The 14,795-nt window shown below is 47.7% G+C and overlaps 1 protein-coding gene across 1 annotated transcript in view; it reads left to right on the forward strand.

Annotated features, from left to right (window-relative positions):
- Positions 1 to 14,795, forward strand: part of CES5A (carboxylesterase 5A) — a 110,562-nt gene that overhangs the window by 73,567 nt on the left and 22,200 nt on the right. Inside the window, 3 exon segments of the mRNA XM_055299332.2 lie at positions 9,067 to 9,271; positions 11,374 to 11,512; positions 13,407 to 13,540. Coding sequence (XP_055155307.1) covers positions 9,067 to 9,271; positions 11,374 to 11,512; positions 13,407 to 13,540 — 478 coding nt within the window.

Genomic DNA, 14,795 nt, shown 5'->3' on the forward strand with positions numbered 1-14,795 from the left:
AACCCAGGAGGTGGAGGTTGCAGTGAGCCATCATGCCACTGTACTTCAGCCTGGTGACAGAGCGAGACTCCATCTAAAAAAAAAAAAGATGCAGTGGTGGTGGTGCCTTTCACAATTCCATTCAATTCATCAGTCTGGCTGCTGCAGAAGTTGAATAGCCCCTGGACTATAGACTACCACACACTCAACTAAGCAGTAACTCTGATCATAGCTGCTGTGCTAGGTGTGGCATCCCTGCTTGAACAGGTGAATAAGGTTTCTGCTACAACGTATGCTGCAGCTATAGATTTGGTGAACTCAATCTTATCCATTCCAACTAGAAAAATTTGCATCCACATGAGATGAAAAATATTCAGCTACAGGGATAGCTGCATCTCACAATATAGTCCAAAGACATCTACACTGCCTGGATGTCCCAAGAACATCACGCTCATGTGTTACATTTACAACTTCATGTTCAATGGACAGGATGAGCAAGAGGTGGCCAGCCCTCTGCAGGCTTTGTGCTCCAGAGGGTAGGAGATGAGCCCTTTGGAAACTCAAGGAAGGGACATTTCAGTGAAGGTTTTAGGAATCCCATGGGCAGAATATGCTAGGATTTCTCCACTAAAGTAGAAGAAAAATCTAACCATCTTGCAACTCTTGCTACAAAGAAGGAGGCAAAGTCTCCTTGGTATGTGTAGGCAGCACATTCCACACCTAGACATATGGCTCTAGCCCAAATTCCAGACGACATGAAAGACCACCAGGTTTGAGTGGGGTAGGGTCTGAAGAAGAAATGGCATTGGGAAGTCCAGGCTGTGGATCAATCAGTCTTGTTGCCTGGGTGATATGATCTGGCAGGCCTGTGATGGTGGAAATGTCAAGGATAGAAGGTGCAGGTGGAGCTCATGGCAAACTCCAGTGGGAGGATCATGATCTGGTCCCTGCAATTCTGGTGTAAGGCCATGCCTACTACAGTAGGGAATTAAACCCCTTTGAGGATCACCTCTGTGCATTAGTGGGTCCTGGTATCAAAAAAAGGCTAGACCATGGGCACCAAGTGACCGTGCATCCAGAACTTTCCATTAGGAGATAAGTCCTGGCTATAAATCTCTCTTAGGAAGGACTGGGGATATGTTTATAGTTATATATTTATAGTGACATTGCATAGTCCTCTCTTGAAGGACCCAGACTCCTTAAAACAATGAGCTCAGTAGGTTTGAGAAGTGGTTCAGATCTGGAAAGATCTAGTAAGGGATTGTGATTTTTCATTGTTATGGCCAACTATACTTCTAATCATCATCTCTTGACTTTCTCTGATTTTACAAGTTAAACAACATTCAAGTTGGCTGCCTGTCCACTTTACTTCTAGGAATATCATGACCTATTAGCCATTGTCATAGATCTCTGTGGGACAAGACGTCCTGGTTGCCACTCTGGTTTTTTTGCCCATTAAGGTAATTATTTCCACCTTACCTCTGGTTATGCAGCACCACCTGGCCTCTGCTATTCCAGACTCATTCACACTGATACTAGGGATCCCATTTCTATGGTAGCTAACAAGGATTATCACCACTGAGCTTCTCAAATAATTCCTTCCTGCCTAGCAAATCCTTACTGCCTCAGTGAAGGGATCCTCTGTCACTCTCAGGAAACATTATCAGGTAGTGGGTTCCTCATTCTAGGAGACATATTTATTTTAACAGTTCCACATCCCTGAACCTTCTTATCTCTTCATCAATACTTGGCCATTCTAATTGGCTAATTCTAACATCTCCATCGCATTTGCTGTAGGCTATTATCATGTCCATGCTTCATGGGTCCACTCTCATAGCATATTAGCATCTGTCTGAGGCATTCTTGAGGACAGTAAGTCCTGCATCATGAGAATGTGCACTTGTGCTAATAAATTCTCTCCTACCCAGTATTACCTTCTGCTCCACCCCTCAGGCTTACCACTCTCAAGACCAACTTCCATGCATGTTTTCCTCCATTCCTATCAGGACATAATAGCCACATCATGCGATTCATTCAGTAGGAAATCTCTTTTCTCCTGGGGAAGGGACTCATGTTCCTGTTTAAGCTATGCTTAAGCCTGGCCCTGGTTACTGGCCCTGAACAATGAGTGGATTGGGTGATCTTGATGAGGAAAAGCTTTATCTTGGGAAGTATCTATCACAGGTCAAGTCTATGCATTGTTACCAGAGTACAAGTGTCTGGTGTCCCCTAGTAAGGAGAGGCCTGCTTCTGCCAGGCTGGAGAGTTTAGGAGAAGCCAGGTATTCACAGTTCTCAAATGCATCCATCCAGATGTCCCCATTCCATGTCTCAGGGTCTCAATCATTCCCTGTTGGTGTCCTAACTTTAGCTTAGGAGATTTTTCAGGCTATAGGCTCAACCTTACCCTTATGGGTAAACTCTGGGTCTAATTTTCAGCATAGTCTAACTATGGTTCCAGGAGACCCAGCTATCTTTAAAAGCTGCTAGGAGACCTTCTGATTTTCACAGTGTACTCTGTGTTGATAGCTGATTAATGGAGACTGCCATTTTCTTCAAGGTTTCCAAGGCAGTTAACAAAAGGCAGCCAACACCGCAATACTTGTAATTACCCTTGCTTCTATACCTAGAGGTGCTAGCGTTAATGCATGCCTCAGTGCAGCCCACTCCTCTGAACCACATCCCAGTCCACCACGGACAGTCTTAGTAATAGGATGCTGTCTGACTAGGGGGGAGATCCAGTTTCAGAATTTCACTGAGGGTCTGCTCTCTAGGTCTTCTTCTTGTACCGACTGACTTGGTTTGTGTGCCTGAAAGCAGAGCCTGAGGCAGGGATTTGGGTAAGAAGGTAGATTACTCAGGAGCAAGGGTCGGGGGGAGGAGGGAAGGTGAGACCAGGGGGTATTCCTGAGACTGATGCTGTGAGCAATGCGAGCCCCACTTCCCAGGACTTTCATGCAGCACACAGAATACCTCAGAGTTCCCTCAGCTCTCATGACCGTTCTGTTGAGGGTTCCTCCTGGGGGACTCCATCTGTCCTGTAATTCTGGTTTCACTTGAGCAAAGACAGAAGGGACATTTCTGCCCTGGGGCAGAAAATAGAAAGCCAGGGCCCACCCATGCTTCAGGTGGTGTGCTGTCAGTGCAAGGGGAGGCTAGGTCTGCACACTGCTGTCCACTGCAGCCATGGCTTAAATCTGAGGTGGGCTGAAGTTTTGTGACCTGCATGAGAGATCACATGGTCCTTGTCTTAGTCATCATCATCATTATCATTGGGTATACCACCTATAGAACAAAGGCAGGGTATTGTAAATAATAGAGTCATCAAAAAGTGCATGGGCAGGAAGAGGAGAATGATTCTAGCATTTGGGAATGAGGAGGTCTGCATGGAGGAAGTGGTTTTTCATGGAATCTTTAAGACAAGTAGGATTTAATCATCAGGTAGAGAAGTCACCTGAGTGTGGTGGCCCATGCTTAGCCACACCCCTGCAATCCCAGAGCTTTGGGAGGCAGAAGCTGGTGGATCACTTGAGACCAGGAGTTGGAGACCAGCCTGGGCAACATAGTGAGACTCCACCTCTACAAAAAAATTTAAAAAAATTAGCCAGGTGTGGTGGTGTGCACCTGTAGTCCTAGATACTTGGGAGACTGAGGTGGAAGGATCACGTGAGCCCAGGAGTTTGTCATGCCACTGCACTCAAGCCTGGGTGACAGAGAGACACTGTCTCAAAAAAAAAAAAGAAAGAAAAGAATTCAAGGCAAAACATTTCAGGGGAGGAAAATACAACAAACAAACACTGGATATAGTGATGGGGGTGCAGTGATGAGATGCAGCAGTAGAGGTACAGTGATGGGGTGCAGTGATGAGGTATAGAGATGGGATGCAGTGATAGGGCACAGTCATGGGCTTGCAGGGATGGGAGGTAGTGGCCTGAAGTGGTGGGGTACAGTGAAGAAGTATATAGGTGAGGGTTCAGTGGTAGGGCACAGTAATTGGGGTACAGTGATGTAGTACAATGGTGGGATTGTAGTGATGGAGTGCAGTGGTGGGGTGCAGTGGTGGGGTACAGTGTTAGGGGTATAGTGGTAGGGTGCATTGATGGGGTGCAGTGATGGAGTGCAGCAATGGACTATAGAAATTGGGAACATTGGTGGAGTGCACTGGTGGGGTGCAGTGATGGGGGTAGCAGTGGAGGTGCAGTGGGGTACAGTGGTAGGGTGCAGTGGTAGGGTACAGTGATGGGATAATGGTGGAGGTGCAGTGATGGGGTGCAGTGGTGGGATGCAGTGGTGGGGTGCAGTTGTGGGGGTGCAGTGATGGGGTGCAGCAATGGGGTGCAGTGGTGGGGTGCAGTGGTGGGGTGCAGTGATGGGGTGCAGCAATGGGCTGCAGAAATGGGGTGCAGTGGTGGGGTACAGCAATGGGGTGCAGTGATGGAGGTAGTGGTGGGGGTGCAGTGATGGGTGTAATGATGGAGTGCAGTGGTGGGGTGCAGTGGTGGGGTGCAGTGGTAGGGTACAGCAATGGGATAATGGTGGAGGTGCAGTGATGGGGTGCAGTGGAGGGATGCAGTGGTGGGGTGCACTAGTGAGGGTGCAGTGATGGGGTGCTGAAATGGAGTGTAGTGATGGGGCACAGTGGTGGGATGCAGTGATGAGGTGAGCAATGGGCTGTAGAAATGAGGTGCAGTGGTGGGGTGCGGTGATGGGGTGCAGTGGTGGGGGTAGTGGTGGAATGCAGTGTGGGGGTGCAGTGAGCTGACTCCAGCACCAGAGCACCACTCCTTTGTTTTGTCCACCTACAGGCTGGTTTCCACCCTGAGGCGGCTGCCATTGCTCTTGTACCTTCAAGGTTCCTTTAGCCTCCCTTTATGAAAATTCAAAAGTGGGCTTTGATCTTTACCACCTATCAGCAGGGGTAGATTAACCTATGTTTTAAGCCAAGCTGCTTAAAGAACAAGCCCTTAGCCCTCATCTTGGTTTTCTCCCTCAGGATTTCAGCAGAGCAATCTGGGAGAACAGAGTGAGCCTATCAAAGGTCTGTGTCTCCCAGGGGCCATCCAGGCCACTGGCCTGCGCTACTGATGGGGACATCAAGGTCCAAGGAGGTGGTGTCAAGTGGTTATTCAGCTTTCTAGAAGATTGAGTAATTTTTCATGGCTCAAGAACTGCAGAAGCCGGCCCATCCTCCCAGATCTTTCTATTGTCGCTCCTTTCCTACTCCCTCCTCCCCAAATTGCGAAGCCTGCAGCTCGAAGGCAGGAAACCTGGGCTGTAGTCCCAGCTGTGCTGCTTCTCAGCTTTGTGATATTGGACCAGAAATCCCACCTTGCAAAATCTCAGTTTCCTCATCTAAAAAATGAGTAGGTAACAGATGCAAAGAAAGCATTTAGCCCAGGGTCTGGTACCTGTAAGGCATTCTATAAATGAAGGCTAGTGGCATTGATTCCTGACATCATCAGTGTTCCTCACAAAGTAGGTCCTGTGCATTAGGGGATGCCTGCGACAGAAGTGGTACCTAGAGAGAACAGCAAATAGAAGACATTTCATTAGGAAACCATTTCCTCTATAGTTCTCTTTGCATTCTGATTTTGTGGAAGAGACAGACTCAGTTTGGTGGTATTATAGCATGTCATATATATATATCTATATATATAGATATATAGATATATATAGACACACGCACACACAAACATACACACACACACACATATATATGTGTACATATAATGCTTGTTAATTTCCATTTTTAGCAAGGAGAATTCTTCACCCCTCTGGTTAATGATAGATAATTATATCTAACTCAATCTGGTAAAATCCTATTCAGTAATTTAAACAGTCTCTTTAGATAGCATAATCACTTCAAATAAATCCATAGCCTCTCAGACTTGCTCCCCACCCCACCCGCACTCCTTTGCCAAGATGGTGTCTGGCTGTGTAAGTTATGGGATGCTAATAAGACCACATGAGTGGGAGGGCAGAGGGAGCTTGGACCCACTTGCAGAAGTCCTTGCGTTGTTGTGGTCTCCACAGCGATGTCCCACTGCCGGGGCTCTTAGGAGGAGGATGAATTCTCATGTGGTGAGCTCATGGTCTGTCCTCTCATCTTGATCAAAGCCCACTGATCCTCCCTGACTGACTCAGTGCCCCACCTCACCCTGCCCAGTGCTCAACACTGTGCTGCAGCACAGGCCAGGCTGTGGTTTCACACTGTTCTCGAGTCCATGAAGCACCTCTGTAACCCCCTGCCTTCCTCCTCCTCTAGCTCCCAGCCAGGTTGGTAGTCACCTCCAAGTTTTCTTCAAAGCCACAGGATGATGTCTGGATCAATTTCAAGGAATTGGGGATCCAAGGGAAATAGGAGCACCCCCTGAGATCTCTCTTGGCCCAACCACTTCTGCTCTGCTGTGGCTGCCCCAGGTTGGTTGAGATGTGGATCCCTTCTGTCAGTATCCTGGAGAACCCTTCACTACTTAGCACAGATTTCATCCTTAGCACACATTTCAGCCCATCACGGCACCCCATCACTTTATCTCATCGCTGTACCCCTTTAGGACCTACGTCTAAGAGGGGGAGTCAAGGCACTTTGCGTCAAACGTGCTTTCCCTACCTCTGTTCCCTTCTCCTTTCCAAAATCCACTGTACAGAAGGGCGGGATTTTCCTGTTTGTCCTATTTTGGGGATCTTCTCCACCATACACCACCCCTTCATTGTAATGGTTGCTAGAGGTAAAGGGAATGATTTTGTGGTATAGAAATGCAAGATATATTGGCTTGCTCTTCCCAAAAGCTCTTCCTTATTGCACTAGGTAGATACAATTTTCTTTAATAACAGCTTTTAAAAAATGTCAATTTAAAGAAAAAAAATCTAGTAAATTGATAGTCAATTTGGTAGTGGGAATGGTACAAATTGTGGAGACAGAAGGTCTAGGGCTGAGCTTTGGGAAGCCACAGGGCACATGTAAGAAGCTATGATGAATATGCACATGGAAAAGTCCTAGGTGTACTCCAAGGAAGAAGACAGTCGTGGCTACAATTTATTAGAAAATAAGAGAGGTTGGAAAAGCAAAGCACTAAAAAGTTCAGGAGAATCAGGGGAAGGTTCTTGGAAGAGGTGGCAGTTAAATTGGATTTCAAAGAATAAGCTGGAGAAGAAAGACATCCAAAACGGAGGTGGTGGTGTTGGCAACAAGATAGTTTGTGTGAAGTGCTTTAAAACAGTTGAGTGAGCAGTGGTGTACAGAACTGATAATATTTCTGGTCAGATGAAGGGACAGATTTGAAGGCCAGGGAGAATCTTTTTGGTGGCAACTATGAAGAGCCAGAGGGGAAATAATATAATCTAAGAAGCCTCAAGGTGGCCAAGGAGGCTGTAGACCAAATGGCCATTGAAGACTCTTGTTGGCAGGGCCAGCCGGGCTGCTAGTCTGAGCTGGCAGTGTTTGTGCCTTCAGAGCCACTTGCTTGTCCCAGCAGCAACCTTCTTCCTCTTCTCAGAAACTTCTCAGCTTCCTCAGCCTGCACTGTGTCCTTCTGGCATCACAGGCAGGTCTGGAAACCTCATTCATCCTTGGGTCTCTGGAACTCATAATCCTAAAATGTCTTGCCTGGTCTGGAATGTCTTTTCTGTTTCCCCCATCCCGGAAGTCCAAAGCCTATCAAATTATCTTTCCCCAGATCAAGAGTTAATCATCAGCTTCTTATGTAAATCAGAACAGGAAAGTCTTGCTTGGTCAATTCGTTTGAGAATATTGTTCTGATGCTGTTCTTCAGTAACTCTGCTGCCTCTGCCTGCCTATTCAGCATCTGCCTGTTAACAAGAAGCTCTTTCTGGCTCCCGACCGAAGCTCTCTGAGGCCAGCAGCAGCCGTCGATGTTCACAGAGTGCAGGCAGGCAGCCAAATGAGCGGGAATTGGGTGCACCCAGGCCACATCCTAATTTGGGCTATCTGGGTCCTTGCAGCCTCCACCAAGGGTGAGATATCCAATCGGAGATGAGGGCTCTCAGAAGATGGGGTGGGTGAGGATTTTCCACCGGTAGAAATGAAGTTATTCTTCAGAGGTCTCTGAGGGTCCATGGAGAGCTATGTAGTACTTCGATGGCATCAGTGTTCTGTTGTTGCCAAGAACCTAGGACCAGAGCTTCCTTCCTGGGAGTGGGTAGCGCACAGAATACCCTGGTTCTGTCCTTGGGTTGCTCACACCCTGCAAGGAGTTTAGAGGGGCTCCATCCTGAGCCCTGGGGAAGTGTGAGGAGCAGAGCCTGTGCTTCTGCACTCCTGGCTGCAGTGACAGGACTTTCAGTAATGAAATGACATTAGAAATAGTGCTAAGACACCCGGGTCTTGCTAAGTAAGTAGCTGGGCAGTTTCCTTCCCAAGGCTCCACGTTCTGTGTGGTGACTGAGACCCCTCCATGCCCAGTGTCCCAAAGTGCCATCTTTATGCTCCTGGAAGTAGATGGGTTGATTTCAGGAAGTATCTGCATGAAAATTTTAAATTTTCACCCATGAATATTCATGTGTATCCAAAAGCATATACCTAACTCACCAAAACCACAATTCCATAAATGTTATTACTTGGAATTCTTCTAGGTAAATTTTTAAAAGGAGTTTATTGGAATTAAATTTTAAGAAAAAAAAAGAAAGAAAAGCCAGCAATCATGCAGGTGCTGCACAGATGTGCCAGCAGTGGTGCTGGAGAGTGTGGAGTGACAGAAGTGTAGGAACCCCTGGGAAGATGAGTTTGTGGCATCCCAGGATCTACAGAGTTCGGTATGTGCCAATTCTGTAGAAAGAAAGAGCTCTCAGCAGAAGGGAGATGGGTTCCTGAGTGAATGGGGGGAAATTTTGTGGCTAGGTACTGCTGGGCTCCTAGGAGAAACTAAGTCAGTGGTCTCATGGGGGTGACTTCCACAGCAATCTTGGAAGAAGCCATGGACCTGGATTCATGGAGAGGGAACATGGATACCACCAGCTGCACAGCCTCTGGGTGAAGGAAGCACGTCCCCACTGGGGAGCTCCAGACTGGGTGGGCCATTGCCCTGCCTGTCCCCAGCCTGCTCCTGATTCCTCCCATGTGTTCCCACAGGGCCTTCTGCTGAAGGGCCACAGAGGAACACCAGGCTGGGATGGATTCAGGGCAAGCAAGTCACTGTGCTGGGAAGCCCTGTGCCTGTGAATGTGTTCCTCGGAGTCCCCTTTGCTGCTCCCCCACTGGGATCCCTGCGATTTACGAACCCGCAGCCTGCATCGCCCTGGGATAACTTGCGAGAAGCTACCTCCCACCCTAATTTGTAAGACCAGGTTCGGGCCCACGGGTGTTTGTGACTCTGGGAGTGGCAGGAATGCGGGTCATGCAGCCCAGTGGGACAGAAGAGGGGTTGGCACGGATGGGGGAGGAGGGAGAGAGAGGGCTTGAGACTCGGGCGAGTGGTTCGGTAATCCCCTGACTCCTAAACTGGCTGATGGCCAGGTCGCTGGAGGCATCTTTAAAAATATGCAGATTCTCCAAGCTCCCTTCTGAACTTTCTGAATCAGAATATCCCGAGCTGAGCCCAGGAAACTATTATCTTAATGCTCTTTAGAGACTCTGATCACCAGTCAGGTTTTTTAGAAGTGCTGAAATGGGCGTACTGAGTCCTTTGGTCAGAAGGGACTGTCTAGGTATCTTCTTGTGATACCTAGACAAGAAGCCTGGCCTCTATGGTGATACCTACTCACCCAAGCCTGGCCTCTACGGTCAGACTGGGTGAGGGTTTTATTGAGAAGAACCACACTAGAAGGGTGTTAGCTCCAGCTGTCAAAACTGTGCCTGATGCAATACCTGGCCCATGGTGAACTCCATAAATACCGTGGAATGAACATGTGGGTGTGTCTCTGTGTCACAGGGACTCTGGGAGGTAAGGAGCTCCTGGTCACTGCAGATTTCCAAGCTCGGGTAGGTAACCAGTTACCAGGTTAATTGTGGAGGGGTGAGGTGAGACTTACTGGATGGGCAGTGAGACTTGAAAATCCCCTAGAATCTTCCAACTCTTTAGATTCTGTCAAGCTCTCAGGTTGGGTCACATGGGTTCCTGGCAGAAGAAATTCTGGTGCCAGGATATTCCCTAAGCCACAGAAGATGACCCCATGTGGTCCAAGGACTGAGGACATCAAACTGAAACTCATTTGTTTGTGCATTCATTCACTCATCCAACTAATATTCATTGAGAACCAACTTGATAACTGGCTCTCCATTAGGTTTGGGGACACCACAGGGGTTGAGTCACAGCTGTCCTCAGGATGCATGCAGAGGGGTGATGGTGGCAGGAATGTAAACAGTAATTGACAGTTAAAATATAAGATGGCAAGGGCAACCACTAGGGTGTCAGGGAAGGGTGCTGAGGGGAAACAAAGACCCACCTGGCCTAGCTTTGATGGGAAGTCAGAGACAGCTTTGCTGAAAGTGCTGAGGCCTGATCAACAACATACAAAGGGGCAAGGAGGCATAAACACCTGGCAGGAGAAGACGTGCAGCGATACTGCACACTGTTCTATTAAGAATTGATTGCATACGCAGTATGGTAGAAGCATTCACATTTACAGTCTCCCTTAATCTTACGGTGTATCATGCTCTGTGCTGGTGCTCTGAGGTACAGAGGTGACTAAAACAGAGTCTTAGGCTTTTAGCTGCTCACAATTGAGCTGGGGATGATGATAATGCACACGCACAAGCTTAGGGCAAGTTCTGGAAAAGAACACAGAGTAGGTGGGTGTTTCCGAAGAAGATGTATGGTAGAACTGGAGAAATCTCAGAAGGCTTCTGGGAGGAGGTGGCAAGTTGGAGTGAATCTGAAACAAAGAGAAGAATGTGAGCACGCAGATATGGGGAGAGAGCAGTCGAGGCAAGGGCCCGGCTTGAGCAAAGCCTGGGTGCAGGAGTCTCCCTGCAAGTCTATCCCAGTTGGTTCCAGGTAGAGAGGCCTGGAAATGTTCCTTTGCTCGTCTGGGGACAGAATAGGGAGCCACAGGGGCAAAGCCCTTGTTATTTGACTGTGTCTTGACCTCTACAGTTTGGGGAGTTGTTGGGCCAGCTTGGGTTGTTATGTGTGTCTATATTATGGTGGTGGCATAGGAGGGTGGTGTAGGCATGGGAGGGTGGTGGGAGTAATGGTGCAATTATTCTACACCATGTGCTTTCCTACCCAGGAACCAGATCAATGAGAATTATAATTGGCTTGCTTGTTTGTTTTGGAAACCATGGGAGTTTGGGCATGATTGGACTTTGTACCAGTAGCTGCCTCTTCTGCTCAGGCAGAGGAGACGGCCAGGCCTCCCTGCTGTCAGAAGAACTGGCCCTTCCCAGGCAAGTTTGCTGATAACTTTCTCTGAGGGTTTTCTCCTCTCCTTTTCCAAGGTGCCTCCAGAACTCAGAGTGGCTGCTCTTAGATCAACATATGCTCAAGGTGCATTACCCCAAATTCGGAGTGTGAGAAGACTGCCTCTACCTGAACATCTATGCGCCTGCCCACGCCGATGCAGGCTCCAAGCTCCCCGTAAGGCTGCCTGCTGTGTGCTTCGGGCTCCAGCTAGCAGGACTGTGGCCTGGGATCCAGGCAGTGCAGCCACATGTCTGGAATTGGAACTACCCCCTGTTGGGTAAAAGGGAAATGTAATCACATCAACAATTTTTTAAAATCATTTGAATGATAGATTCACGTGATCAGTTTTTCTGACTGATTCTTTATTGGCAGTGCCTTAACTTTTAATTTTTATTTTGTTTGGTTTTCCCCTCTGTTGTGTATTTAGTGACCTGTAAGCTTTCAGAAAAGACACTGCTTAAAAGGAGTCTTTTTTCTTAAATTTGAGGTATCTTTTTTCAAAAAGAATAATTTTATCCTCCAACTTTTCTGTTTATAATGAAGACAGTCAGGTAATCATGTTAAGTGTTTCATTTAAGAATATAAAATATCCCTGTGTCAGTGAGTGGGGGAAAGGCATGCTCTATTTTTTAGCCACACCCTCGCATCCTCTTCTCTTCCCCACGCCTCTGCCAGGGGAAACTGGCTGTCTTATATTGTAACAGTAACATCTTTTAAATGCTTGCTGTGTGCCAGGCACAGTACATCATCTGATTTAACTCCCACGCTAACCTGGTGGGTAAGGATGATTTCGACCCATTCCACAGATGGAGAAGATGAGGCACAGGAAGGGCATAAACTACTTGCTCCATGTTGTACACACAGTAGGTGCTAGATTCTGGCACCAAAGCCAGAGGTTTGTCCACCTCCCCTTTCCTCAGTGGCTTTCTTCTCTTTACCTGCCCCAAAGGCTGTAATCTCTAATATGACCTTAAGAAAGAGAATGGAATGGATTTGTTATTAAATATATAAATAGAGATAATGCTATTTGAATAATGTTTTATGTTCCCTGATCCCAATTTTTCTAATCAATAAAAATTCTACTCTTCCCTCTTTTTTTTTTTTTGGAACAGAGTTTTGCTCTGTTGCCCAGGTTGGAGTGCAGTTGTGCAAACTCGGTTCACTGCAACCTTCGCCACCCGGGCTCAAGGGATTCTTGTGCCTCAGCCTCCCAAGTAGCTGGGATTACAGGTGCCTGCCATCATGCCCGGCTAATTTTTGTTTAGTAGAGACAGGGTTTCACCATATTGCCAAGGGTGGTCTTGAACTCCTGAGCTCAGGCAATCCACCCCTGTCAACCTCCCAAAGTGTTGGGATTACAGGCGTGAGCCACTGTGCCTGACCCTTCTTCTTTCTCTTCCTTCTTTCTTCATTTTTCATCCTTTCTCCTCCTTCTCTTCCTCCTTCCTCCTTCTCCTTCTCCCTTCCTCTTCCTCTTTCTTCTTCTCCTTCTCCTCTTTTACTCCCCCTCTCCTCCTCTCACCTCCTCCATTCCTATTTTCTCCCCTCCCCTCCCCTCCTCTCCTCTCTCTGAAGGTAGAGAGCTTTTCTCTGAAACACCTTGGGCTGGTTTTGCTCTTATACATGGCTTACAAAGGTTTCCATCTTCCCGTGGGTCACAGGCTCACTGGTATTTAGTGAACAATTTCTGAGCACTTGCAACTTGAAATGTGCTATTACTCATTGTTCTATGAGCTTTAGATGCAGAATTTTGCTTAAACCTCATGATAACTTCATAAGTGAGATACTTTCCTTCTTCACATTTTACAGATGAGAAAAATGAGGCTTAGGCGAAATAATCTTCCCAAGGTCACACAGCTAGTCAGTGGCAGAGCTGGGACTCAAACCGAGGCACTCAGGTGCCAGAGCCCACATGCTTAACCCTGGGCCTTCTTCAAAAGACAAAACCTCGCACCCTGCTTAGCAAGTGGGACATTTATATTTTACCTTAAGAACGTGTGCCTCAAACTGCATGGGGAGGGGAGGTGGTGCCTGGTGGGCTGACTGGATGCTCTTCTCCCCTCCTCAGGTCTTGGTGTGGTTCCCAGGGGGTGCCTTCAAGACTGGCTCAGCCTCCATCTTTGATGGGTCTGCCCTGGCTGCCTATGAGGACGTGCTGGTTGTGGTCATCCAGTACCGGCTGGGAATATTTGGCTTCTTCACGTGAGTCTCTCCAAATGGTGGACATCCCAGGTCCCCAAGGGGCAGCAGTGCAGTAACCATAGACAGTGCCCAGCAATCTAAGAAGGAGTGAGCCTTCCGGGACATTGAACAAAACTGGCCCTAATTACTTAGGTAATTTTTGCAGCTGTAGCAGATAAATCCTAAAATTTTGGTGGCTTAAAACAATAAAAATCTCTTTCTCACTTGGGTAAAGTTTAATTGAGCATCCCTGATTGGCAGACATTCTTCCCCATGGTCAACCAGGGATCTGGCTCCTTACATCTTGAGCTCTGATGTGGATTCTCTAGGGCCCCGATCTTCTGCATTTGGCGGGTGGACCGAGAGAGCATGGAGGATCATGCAATGGAGGGTCTCCTGGCCCAGCCTGCAGGTGGCACTTGTCACTTCTGTTCACTCACCATTGGCAGAACTCAGTCACATGGCTACATCCAGCTGTAAGTGAGCTGCGGCCATGTAGCCCCACTGTGTGCCCTGGAAGAACAGGACACTGTTTGTGTGAGCAGTCAGTAGTGTCTACCTGAGCCTCACCCCAAGGCTTCTCGAATGCTCACCTGAGAATCATCACTCAATCACATTGGCTTTCCTCCTCCAATCACGCCTAACATGTACTGGGCTTTCACTGAACCAGCCATGGGGCTGTGCACTTGCCATGGATTATTTCAACTCATCATCAAAATAATCCTTCAAGGAAGGTTCTCTGTTGTTATTCTCTTTTCATGGCTGGAAAATGGAGGCCCAGAGAGGCCAAACAACTTCCCAGGGTCACAAAACAGAGCTAGGTCTCTTGACTGCTTCTATTATCCTGCCTAAGACATGACAGGAGAAGTCCTGATGAGGGTCCAATGTAAGCAAAGAGGAGAAGTGAGAGGTGGGGCCAGGATTACGCTTGTGGGTCACTGTCACATACTATGGGAAAGGCAGTAATGATTCAAATATGAATCCTGCCTTATAGAGGCTCCTGACTATGGGGGAGATAATGTAGGGGCAAAAATATCCACATTACCAAGAAGGACATGGTTAATTCTCCAAGAGTGAGAGGCCGTGGGGCTGTGGAAACAGAGGAAGGAGTTGCAAGGGATCAGAGAGGCTTCAGGAGAGGGGTGGCATTGGAGTTGCACCAGAAGGATGTGGTTGGGTTTGAGGAGAACAGGTTCAGAGAACATGTGCTTGGCAAAGGGTGCTACCTGTGCAAAGGCTAGGAAGTTGGGAGGGAGGTAGCAACACATGGGGATGA

Source organism: Symphalangus syndactylus, chromosome 11, assembly GCF_028878055.3.
Source record: "Symphalangus syndactylus isolate Jambi chromosome 11, NHGRI_mSymSyn1-v2.1_pri, whole genome shotgun sequence".
In the NCBI taxonomy this organism is placed as follows: domain Eukaryota; kingdom Metazoa; phylum Chordata; class Mammalia; order Primates; family Hylobatidae; genus Symphalangus; species Symphalangus syndactylus.